We start from the raw sequence: 12,926 nt of genomic DNA on the forward strand, positions 1-12,926 counted from the left end.
TGGATAAAGTTTTTCCAGTCAGTTGTTGTGAGCGGTGTGTCAGTGAGAGGCGGAGAGAGTCAGTGAGAGCTGGGCGCTGTGTGACGCCCCTCGCTCAGCTCTGCTGCAGTGACTCGTTGAAGGCAGGATCGTTTTATTACTCTTTCCCCCTCAGTCCGCTCACACACTTTTGACATCTGACAGCTCCCAGGACGGCCATGACGTCTCGAAGGTAAGCTGAAGGCTACATTAAAACTGCAAGAGCGGATGCTGCGGGTTACTGTGTGAATGAATCGAGCACGACACGCAGTTCAATGAGTCGGACTCGGTCTTTACTCCAGGCTCCTGATCCTGTCTGGCCCATTATACTGTTCGCTTCGCTCAACAATTTTATACCATAGACTATTTAGGAATAGTTTCAGTCTTTTTTTTATTCGTTGATTTCAGTAGCATGTAGATTGTAGCCTGTGTCTCTCTCGCTACCGGATGTTGAATATGAATAATCAGCGCAAAGTCACTGTAACAGTTCTCCCTCTCTAATGCAGTATTTAAACTGTGTTTCATTAGTTTATTAGGAGACTTATGGTAATGACCTCCTACTGCATTTACTACGTCGTGTGCTAAAATGATAACTTAAAATATTAAAGACAGAGATTTGAGATAGTAGACAGAAAAATAGAGAAATGTGTAGACAAGCTCTAATATAGCCTTATCTGTAGACTAAATGTAGCTGCAAAAAATGTATTACTTTAAAATTTCACATTTTAAATTGTTTTCCTTGGTTATCTTGTGACATGTTTCATATTGTTCACACTTTATCCTGGGTTAGTCATTATTTATAGATTTCACATTGTATGTTTGAAACTTCGGGTTAACGTCCTTATTTGCATATGTGTAAGGTCAGTCAAACTGACTGGACAAATACAGCAAGCATCTGTTTTAATAACTGTTTCTCCAGAAATGCTTCCTTGTAGATTCTCTGGCTGTCTTATGTCTTCTAAAACACAACAAAACAACTGTCAACTACTGTACAATGCACATGTATATTTAGTAAGGCCCTGAGGCATTTTATAATTGAATGTTGGAGCAGGCCAGCAGGGGTTTAAATTTAGTCAGGGTTAAAAGTAAAGAGGCCTTTAGTCTGTGTCTAAAAGACATTAACCAAAGGATAAGTGTGGTGTGAGGCTGTTTTGTTTCCTAAAGTTGGACAAATGATTTGAATTTCATTCTGAGTGTCATATCTGCATAAGCAGAGATCTAGAGATTCCCTGGGTTAATGCACCTACACAAAGAGCTGAAGCACACATCGGTTATTGTGAGAGTTTGCACAGGTGGCCTTGGGTAAATAACATAGTAGCATGGGAACAACACTCAGTGTTGCTTTAAGCTTGCACTATCTACTGTGTGCACTAATATATGTTTCAGGATTCAGTGCTGGTTATGTCTTTACCAGCAGCTTTCGTTTGTCAGAGTAATAGTCTGTGATCCTTTGGCCTTTACTGTGGCTTTACATCATCTGTTATATAAATAGTTCTGCTGCCAACAATTACCATTGACTATTATTAGCATCATTAGATTATCATTACTGATGTCCTTCTCATCTCATTAAAGGAATAGTTCACCCAAACATGTAAGCTGTCGTCCTTTACTCTTCCAGACTTGTGTGACTTGTTTCTTCAGTTGAGCACAAAAAGACATGTTAGGGACTGGCAGCCTTAGAAACCCCACTTTCATTGCATCTTTTTCCATACAATGAAAGTGAATGTTGACTGAGGCCATCTCCTTTTGTGCATGTTCCACTGAAGAAAAAAGTTGTACAGATTTAGAAGAACATGAAGGGGAGTAAATGTGGACATGTCCCTTTAACTGGTATGAAAATTCACTTAACGGTACATAACAGAGGATGATCTGTCTAATATGCAAAAGTTCAGGGAGCTATACTGTACATTTTGCAGATTTGCAGTTGTCTGTGCTATACAAACAGGAAAGTGAAAAATTATTTCAATATAGGATTTACATAATATTACGCATACAAATGTTTTATTGTTCATAAAGGAGGCTAACAAAGTTACTTAGCTCCGTGCTCATGCATATTTAACACATTACCGTAAAGAACATTTACACTGCTCCTAGTCCTGGGAAGGCCAAAAGAGATTTATTTTTATTTTCTTTATGTAATGTGGAATAATTTTTCTTGGTCACTTATCCCACCTGCTACTTTTTTTGTTTTGATTTGGCATTATTGTTATTTCTTTCTCTCTAGATCATAAAGCATCTTTTGTGTGCATGTGAGTAAGCGTGTACAGGAAAGAGGAAAAAGGAAGAGATGGCTCATTGCGTGGTTATTTTTGTGGGGTCATGAAAATATGGGGTCATGAATATTTTGCTTGCGTGAAAATAGTCACATGTTGTCAAAATTTCCACACTAAGGTCTTTTGTGATTCACTCATATTTTCTCTCCATTTATATGAATGCTCAAAAGTTTGGTATCAGTAAGATGTTTTTAATGTTTTTGAAAGAAGTCTCTTATGCCGTCCCGAGGCAAAAATACAGTAAAGACAGTAATATTGTGAAATGTTTTCATATACAGTATTTTAAATGTATTTTATTCCTGTGATGCAACACTGAATTTTCAGAAGCTCTTACCCCAGTATCAGAGTCACATGATCCTTCAGAAATCCTTCTAAAATGCTGATTTGCTGCTCAAGAAACATTTCTTATCATTATCAATGTTAAAGACAGTTATGCTGCTTAATATATTTGTGGAAACTGTGATACTTTTTCCCCCAGATTCTTTGATGAATAGAAATTTATTTGAACAGCATCTATTTGAAATAGAAATTGTATCAGTTTAATGCATCCTTGCTAAATAAACATTAATTTCTTTCAACAAGTCAAAACAGTATATCAGTATTTGGGGTCAGTATGTCTGAGAGTTTGACTTGTTTGTCTGAAAGCAGAAGGGACAGGACCGATAGTAGTACTCAAAATTCACAGACAGAAAAAACTGCCTTCAGTGTGGTGAAATGAGATAGTCTGTCCAAAATATATATATATATATATATATATATATATATTTTTTATCACAGTCATCCATTTTTAATCCTACTAAAGCACTAGGATCGTCATAGTTTACTGTACATTTTCTTTGTGCTATTGACATTTATGTTAAAATTAAAATCAAAAGTGTGACATTTGCGTAATTTGTGGGTAGTTCAGATCATGGATGGCTTGATGATTATCATTTATCATTTTATAAATGAACCCTTAAAATCAGGCCAGCAGACTCACAGCATGACTCTAAACCCACAGTATTTATTATTTAAGGAATTATTTTAAGGGATTATTATCAGATCAAATGAAGTGTAGATTACACAGATTAATGTCTCCATAATCATGATATAGTTTATGGAGGCAGTGTGTTGAGGTATATAGATGTTGTGCATTTCATTGTTCATATCATAAATCATCACTTTTTTTATTTTTCTCCTAGACTCTCCTTTTAGGACGCAAAGCCAGGTCTTGATCCCATTCCAGGAGGCTATTTCTATTGGAAGGGTTGTTATCAGCTGTCGAGAATTTGAATATGATCGTTGACGTTAGATTTTGTTTCACATGTCCTTGGGCTGTCTAACCCAGGGCAAGTTCACAAATGGCAACATATTTCTCCCTCAGTAAGGGGAGAGAGAGAGGCTGCTACCGCGTCTAGCCTTGAATGTACCATTAGTTATGTGAATTGATTTGACATTACATGTATGTGCTTGGGGACTTGGGATTGGGACTTAATCAATTAACTCACACTTTCAGATTCGCTGGCATAATGTCCCGAAGGTGGGTGGCACCCATACCCATATCTGACATATATATATATATATATATATATATACACACATTCATATACATATACATACACATACACACACACACACACACATACATATATATACTGTATATATATATATATATATATATGTAATATGTATATGTATATTTAAAACAACTGTTTCCTATTTTAAAATATTTTAAAATGAAATGTATTCATGTGATGACAAAGCTACATTTTCATCAGCTGTTAGGGTCATATGATCCTTCAGATATCATTTAATTATTCAGTCATATCAATTATTATCAGTTGTAGGAATTTAAGAAAAAAACTACGTAGCTAGGATGCATTAAATTGATCAAAAGTGACAGGAAAGATATTTATAATGTTTTATACAAAATTAAACCTTTTTTTATTATTATTTTAAAAAACAAATTCTGAAAAAATGACCAGAATTATATCAAATTATTAAATAAAATTAAGCCAATGAACAGATGAAGTAAAATGAGACAAACTACAAGACCGTGTGTGTTTGAACTGACTCACCATGTCACCGCTAGACTGACATGTGGCAGCATAATCAGCTTTTCTAAAAATATCAGTAACAGTACCAAAATCCAGCCACAGGGACCTGTCTGCCCCCAATATAGATGTGAGAGGGTCTTTGAAGCTGAGTTGGTGGTACTATGTATATCGCTTTTTGTCACCGAGCCTGCCGTTTTAAATAGCCAACTGTGTTGAACTTGAGACATTATGTAAGAGGGAAGAGGCTGTGTGCACGTGGGTCTGTGTGTTTCCCCTGTCAGAACACTGCTGCAGCACTTTCCGCCTGATATCGCTCACACTCTCTCTCTCTCTCTCTGACCCTCACTGTACAACCCATTTGTGCCCCCGAGTTATCATAAGCAAGAGAGTCTCTGGTGTCACTCAACAGTATGTGCCATTATGGATGTGACAACAGAGGATTGTTTGGCCATTCCTGTTTTAGATATTTTGAATCTTATTTGCATGTTGGTTTCATTATTATTAAAATTGTTATATTATTTTTTAAAATACATTCAATGTCTGTTGAGTTTCGTTCATCTTGGTTGTTTTTTTGGGGGGGTTTTGCCAGTTCATTGCTATTTATATCAGGCTGCAAGCTGGACAATGGTTGTTAATTATTAAACCAGGGGAGAAAGTCGTGCATTTATTTTATCGAAGAGGAAGTTAAAGAACCGAAGCGCTCTTCCTTTGCATCCATTAATCTGACCATTATAACACTAATGGCCTCAGATTACATTTATTGTGTCCTTATGAGATTTTATAAGGTATAAAGGGAAGTTACAGGGCAATATTACTTCCATGATGAAGCATTAAAGAGAATTGATAAGACTTAAAGCTGAAGTGTACCATTTTTGACCTTAAAATACTTTGTGCCCCAGTTTAAGATGTGGAGATGGCCAGAAGTGAGGCATTTGTAGGTTAATTCCTTGAAAGTCTAAACACTGACTCTTTGGCAGAAAACACTGGTGTTTTTTGAGCATACTGGCATAGCAACATTGGCTCAAACAGTGATGTATATTAGAAGCGCCTGAACTGTCTGTTTGTCCAACCAATGGTAGATGGCAGGGAAACCTGTCAATATTATTTTTTTGCAATTATGAAATGACACACTTCAGCTTTAACTAAAGCTTAGGGTTTTAACTCTTAATATTTTGGACTCTTGATATTGTGTCCAGCTCCGTTCTTGGGAAATCTGGGGGTTTTCCTGGCGATCAGGCCTGTCCTAATTCTCTCTGTCCCATAGTTACTCATGCCAAAATTTGTCTGTAATTAGAAAAAGCTTTGTAAGCCTGAGCAGTAAAATTTATTCACATGTATACTCTGTCTCTTATAAAATCAATTACTTCATTACTTGGCAAGCATTTTTCACTTCTGCAACCTACAGTAGCAGAGCATACTCTTCGCATAAGCTGGCAAGTCAACGCTAAAAGTGCTTGAGCGCAGGCACAAACCATTCTTCAAATTCTTCAATTTCTATAGTTTGTCAGTATGCTTTAGTGCCCAAGCTGCTTTGAATATAATCTTGCACTGTACACTTTCATTATAATTTTTTCATTTTCTTTTGCTGCCTTCATTGGTGAGTGCAGTGCTGTTTTTTTCCAAAAGCTGCCACTCCCCATTTAAACCTAATGATAGCACAGATACAATAAAGATAAGGGGTGTAAGAGTGTGTCAGGCAGCATGGCAACGCTACGTCACGTTCAGAGAGAGAGAGAGAGAGAGAGAGAGGAATGGACAGTTGCTCAAAAGCTGATTGTACTGGCTTTCCTATCAGGGCAGCTCACACACATCCAAATCCCAGATTAAACACCCCACCTCTCTTTCCAACCAGCAGCACTCCTACAAGTCCCTGCCCCCTCTCTTCCTCCTTGTGTAACCGTACTGAGCATGGATTACTAAACTCTGAAGCAAAGCAGGGGCTCTGACAGGCTCCGAACAGAATGGTGAGGTAGGAACATGAGGCATTAGTTGCTGTTATCATTTTGTGTCCGGACTATGCGGTTTTCACGGCCGAATTCACTTGCCATAGCGCTGCGCATTTCTTTCGGTGCCGCTGCTTGTGCAGGAGTGTGTTCGCACTTTGCAGGATGGTTTGTGGTTTGTTGTGGCTCTGTGTGTTGCGCTGGAGGACAGCTCCTAGAGAGCTGCTGGGAGCTCAGTGAAGCTTAGAAGTGACGTGGAGCTGTTTGTTCCTGGGTGCAGAGTCTTGCCTGAATGTCTGCATCTGTACAGCCTTGTTCAAGTGAAGAACCAGACAGTCTCCATCACAAGAGAAATACATCTAGTTGCTGTTTTTTTGCTACGTGCAACCTTTATTTTTTATTTACTGTTATCTGTTCCTATAGTTTCAGAGAACATTTTTTGTGAAGAGCTGAGAGCAGTTTTGGGAACTGAAAAGAAAGGTTAAGGGGTCAGATTAAGCCCACTGTCATTGTTTTATGAAAATACATAACAGTTTAGCTGGGATTAGTGTCACCTGCTGTTTTACAAAATGCAAAATGAAGATTTCATATATGTATTTTCTGATAACCCCTAAATCCCACAATTATCTACTAAGATGTTTACCAAACATGGACATAAGAAGCAGTATTTCTTCAATCATATTTTGGATTCCTTTTAGTCTTTGATGTTCCAGAAATATTTTAAATTAATATATATATATATATATATAGTGGGTTGCATATTTTTTCATATCCTAATTAATTATTTGAGGTCTTCTAAAACAGAATATTCTAGTCTTTTGCTTTAATGTTGCAGAAAGGATGTAGAGCCCATGTATTATCAGCTAATGTGTGATGACATGTTTATCTATACAGCACAGACCTCATTCAGTGCTATATCTTTCTTTCTGTTCTTCATGACATATAGGGCGTGTTTATGATACAGGGCATTTTATAGATATATTAAAATATCTCTCTTTTTGTATGCCATGTACACTGTAAAAAATAAAAATAAAAAATAAAAAACAGTTATCTGATTTTATCCCTATGAAATTCCCTCAAAAAATAAACTCATACAAGGTGGCAATAAATGTCATAAGGTATCCCTAGTGAAAAATAAATATACTAAAATGTATTTGAAATACATTTATTTAATGCTAAGTATACTACAAATACATTAACATATTTATATGTTTAATAAAAATACCCTGCAATTGTACTTTTGGCATACTAAACTGGTATACTTAATGCCTGCCAAATTGGAACAACTAATTTTGTACTTAATGCACTTTAATTGTGCAGAAGTAAGTCCAACTAAAGATATGCTGAAGTATATGTGGTTGTACTAAAGTGGAACTATTGCAAGTATACTTCAGCTACACTTGCATTTAAAGACCGATATTGTACAGAGATCATATAATCCTTATTAGTAGTGATATTAAAACACATTTTAGACTTAATATTAAGCAATGTGCTTTGTTCACAAGTACTCCAAATAAAGTTAAATTATCATTTTTATATCAGTAAGTCTCGAGCAATGTGTCAGTAAATATGTTGATAGATTTGAACTATACTTAGTATAAATAAATGTATATAAATGTATTACTTTTTTACTAGGGATACTATTGTGGTAATTTCATTTTTTCATCTTACACAACTATCATTTCCAAAAACAAGAATTAACATGTATAAACAGTCCACATTGTCATATACACAAACACACACACACACACACACACACACACACACACACAAAATGACAAAACTAGTAATATTTTATTGTAAACATTCATATCTTGTCTTGTTGAATATTATACATATTTTAGCATAATTCATAAGGTAATTCAGACATTTTACTTCCAAAACCCATAGTTCATTCAGTGTTTTACAGTATAATTATATGTATTTTCTTATTAAATTGTGTTAAATATATGGTAAATCAGTTAAGTGTTTTTACATTCTTTTACAATTACAAACCTGTACATATATTTGTGTACAAATTTGTTTCTAGGATATAGCTGCTTGGACTTTCTTTTCTGAAAATCACTGTCAGGAGGAAAACTGCTGACAGAAATGTCAATGAATTATTAATCCACATACATTTGAATATTTTTGCTTTAGTGGCAAACTTTACAAAATAGAGGGAAGTTAGTGATTATGCATAATGAAGATGTGACAGGAGGGGAAAATATAGACCTTCTGACAAACATAGAATCATAAGCAGTGAGTCATGACAAGGAGCAAAGAGATTCAGAACTCTCAACATCCCCTCTGACCAGTGAAACAGTGATTACTAATGCTCACAGGTAGCCTACACGAAAAGGTACAACGTCAAGGGTAATAATAAGAAATCAGCATATTAGAGTGATTTTTGAAGGATTATGTGACACTGAAGATTGGAGTAATGATGCTGAAAATTCAGTTTGCCATCACAGGAATAAATTGCATTTTAAAATGTATCAAAATATCAAATAAATTCAGCCTTGGTGTGCAGAAGCGGCTTCTTGAAAATCTTGCTGACCCCAAACCTTTGAACTGTAATGTGTATATACAGGATTCAGGATTTACGCCGTTCTGTCAAGATGAAAGTAAGTGACCCGCGTGTAGTCACTTAAAGTGAGATTAAGACCTGGGGCCCCTAGCAGGCAACCACGCTTAGAAACACAGATAAAATTACTCCTGACCCCTGGACGGCCATTCACAAAGCCTTCTCACGTGAGGGAGCCGTTGTATGAACAGACGGGCTGCAGGCAGCCAGACAGCTGGGGCCCAGCACTAGCCCAGATTACACATGACCTCTCGTCCCCATCCAACCCCCACCCCCCCATCAACCCCGAAGGATTAGGAAATAACTTTTCAAATACAGCAATCGTCACTGATTAGAACTGGCATTCGCCATGAAATTGGACACAAATATACATATGGATAAGCTTGCTTGATGACATCACTAAACGTGTGTGGGCCAAAGAGCTTGGAGAGCCACAGGATGCATTTCTGCATGTATTCTCTGTGTGTGTGTGTGTGTGTTTGAGAGAGAGTGTGAGTGTGAGTGTGACATGAGGCTTTTTTTTTTTTATCAAATGTGAAATCATGTCCCAGTCACATTTTCTTGATTAATTAAAATCACTTACACTTTCAGAAAAATAAGAAATATATATATATATACATTAACAATGTAATATTATTTTTATTAAAGCCAAGTATGAATCTCCTCAAGTTTAGCGTTTTACATTTATTCCCCAATGATGACTCAAGGCAGTACAATTTTAATTGTGAAAGAAACTTATGTTCAGCTATTCTTTATAGTTAACTTTTATCTGTTTTTGAATTTTTCAGATCATCAGTCCTAAAACCTCAGTAAATATTGATCACAGATACAGAGATTTATTTAAAATTTCACCAAGCTTATTATTCACTAAAAACTCCCACAGATCATGTGTTCAGGATGGTTCAGGAAGTCTTATTTTGACATAACAAAGTGGTTATATCTAAGTGAGTTGTTTACATACTTTTTTAATTAGTCTTCCCATTAACGCCATTATATTCTTCATTCAGACTGATTCGTGAGTGCGGAATGTGCACAATCACAAGAGTCGGGATTTAACGCATGAACCAATCACAGCTGATCATAACCAACCATAATCCAATCATATCGCGATGGAGGCATTGCACCCCCCCCCCCCCCCCCCCCCCCAACCCCACACTAAACCCCCTGCTCGTTTTAAAAGGTCTGTTAAAACTTAATGGGCTCAGGGGAGGCGAGAGAGTCGCAGACTCCTGCTGTAACCTTAACCTTATACACTTTTTAACGTTATATTTTGTAATATTTGCATTGTTTTATTTTTGTTCTATGAATTTTTTTCTCGTTCAGTATTTTGAGGAGGCACTACCTCCCTTACCTCCTCAGAGGAAACCCCTCTGATAAATATATATTTATATATAAATATATATTATAAACATTATAAATGTCACTTTTAATCAATTTTATGCATAATTGCTGAATAAAAGTAATAATTTATTCTTACTGACCCAACTTTTCAACAGTAGTGTATAAAAATGAAGCATAAAAGTTGTATTAGTAACTTTGTCAGACTTTTGCCTCCTACATTTACAAGAAGTGTTCGCATATTTTTGATTAAAAGATGGTTTCTTAGCTGTCTTGATGTCTTTGCTGAGCATGTCATTTTGTTTTCATTTGTTTTCAGGTGGTTTCATCCCAACATCACTGGGATCGAGGCAGAACACCTGCTCCTGACACGGGGCGTCCATGGCAGCTTTCTAGCGAGACCCAGCAAGAGCAACCCAGGAGATTTCACTCTGTCTGTCAGGTCGGCATATTTACTGTCCTGTCGCGTGCACTCCTCCACATCTGCCCCACTGCGCTTCTGCTCTTAAATTATGCTTTTTTTCCCACAGGACTCTTATGTCTTTTGTGAAGTTGAGCATGAATTGCAAATCTCTCCTGTTAAATGTTTATCTGTGTGTTATTGATTTCTTAGACATGTACTTGTTAGTCTAGCTGGCTGTTTCCATGCTTGGTAAAGCATTAAAATGCTTGTTTGTGTCATAGATTTCTATGTCTAATCCATGTTTGTTTCATGCAGTGAAAACTCAAGAGATCACTTTATAAAATACAAACACAATAGGGAATATGCACTTAATAGTACATTGCAATACATTGCATTCTGTCAGAGCATATTGAGGATTACAGCAGTATTTTTATTGGTTGCTATCAGTATTAGATGCTTGAACATGGATGACAATAATAGACAGCAATTTCCCTCCCATTTTCTAGAACCTCTGGGTTTTAAGTTGCCCCTGGGCTGGTGCTTAAGGATAACAGTGTCAGCTTGTGGGCAGGTCTGTGAGCCATTGCAGCTGCTTGTCCGATGAGTGATTGGAGAGTCGATGGATAGGAAGAGAGAGAGAAAAACAGGCTTTCATAATAGCTTTAAGATGTGGAGGCCATGGAGCCCCAGACCTGCTGTTTGTGGTTATGGTGGTAAGATCTCTCACTGTATCTAATGTTCTCCAGAAATCAGGCCACGTGGCTGAGCTCCACCACAAGCCTTCAGGGCCGGGGCCCAGCTGCCTGTAGACTGATTTATCTGGCCAGCTGTGAAGCGATGAGGTCAGCTTGTTCTGATTATCAAGATGAATGGTATATAAACAAGGTAATAGTGAAGACTGTTGATTAGTGTATTGTTGGACACATGTTTTGTGCTTTTCAGCAGCAAATTACTGCAATATACACAGACATAGCTCTGTACCAAATTCTAGTGAGTTCCCTACTGCCTAGGAGCTGCCTTCGTAACTATCTTGAAACCTCATGAGTGAACAATTGCACTGCATAGGTTGCAATTCTGTGCGGCATACAAATAATGCTTCACAACTCTCATTTGGTTTTATTAGCGTTTGACATCAGCAGACTTTGAACTATTTTTATTTATATTTACCAGTATTAAATGCAATCACCCACTATCTTGGATTTTTTTTTCCAGAACTGTTGCAGCACATTCTAGAATTGCAAAACTTTTTTTTTTCAAACAATGAAATGGTATTATATTTGAAATTCCACTTGCAGAATAAATGCAACATACCTGACTTTTACATAATATCAAATATTGTTTTTGAGCCACATTCATATATAGAGAGATAATTTCAAAAATTGTCCAAAAAGTCGATTGCTTGATCTTTTTTTATTTATTTATGTATAATACTACATGCATAGAAGTAATCAAAAAAAAAATGAGGAAAATTAAAAATGATCAAGAACAACTGAGATGGACTGACCCATATTTATTACATGGCACATAGAAATACTTCATTATGATTGGTCAGCTGTATCATTCTGAATTGTAATGTTTTTGTGCAATTACTGCTAGACAATATATTTGACCGTTGTTCAAATGACCAGTCTGTTTTATTGTTTATTTTTCTCTGTATTGTCACATAATCTTTTCTACCAAAAATGTATATTCATGTCAGAGTCCAAGATTTATTTAGTAATAATAACAAGCAGATACCATGACATGTAGACTCAGTAAAACAAATAAATACATAACATAATTTCAAATAACATTTCATAGCAAGTGTGTTTTGAATGTAGTGAGCAAATTTGTAGATAAAGAAGCATAAAATTGAACTAATGCATCAGTACAAGAGTTATGCAGATATCAGCTGAAAGCAAAACAAACCGTCTCACTGCCATTCTGCCTCTCAGGCCTAATGTAGGCAGATAAGACCGTAATTACAAAATTATGAGGAAAAGTCTTCCCTTAAAATGCATTATTAGATAAAGGGAGAGTTCATATGGCCAAATGGACACCTAGGGACTCCATCACATTATCTTCCCCTCCATGCTTCTGTTTCTCTTATCTGTCTCGCACCATTTTTCCTGGGTGGAAACTATTGCTCGGCGTCTGCTCTATTGTTAACCGTTAAGTAGCAGACAGAAAGCTGGGAGCTGAGTCACTGCGCTGCAGTGTAACATATGATGTGTCAGGAACAGGTGAAATGTGTCAGGCGATGTTTCCTGTCCGGCTGTTATGACTATCAAGAGCAGGCCAAAGGAAGTGACCCTCTGAAACTGTTTTTACATTCACGATGCATATAGTTTGACGCACTACATTGGGTCA

The 12,926-nt window shown here is 36.6% G+C and overlaps 1 protein-coding gene across 2 annotated transcripts in view; it reads left to right on the forward strand.

Moving 5' to 3' along the window:
- The window catches only part of LOC306859151 (tyrosine-protein phosphatase non-receptor type 11-like), a 27,154-nt gene continuing 14,228 nt past the window's right edge, over positions 1 to 12,926 (forward strand). Inside the window, exons 1-2 of one of the 2 annotated variants that reach the window (XM_079400034.1) lie at positions 1 to 211; positions 10,494 to 10,616. In XM_079400034.1, coding sequence (XP_079256160.1) covers positions 198 to 211; positions 10,494 to 10,616 — 137 coding nt within the window. In that variant the 5' untranslated portion in view covers positions 1 to 197. Of the gene's footprint in view, positions 212 to 6,050; positions 6,297 to 10,493; positions 10,617 to 12,926 lie in introns of those variants that run through there. The other variant, XM_079400035.1, reaches the window with a different exon arrangement.

This window comes from Barbus barbus (genome assembly GCF_936440315.1).
Source record: "Barbus barbus genome assembly, chromosome: 40".
Lineage (NCBI taxonomy): Eukaryota > Metazoa > Chordata > Actinopteri > Cypriniformes > Cyprinidae > Barbus > Barbus barbus.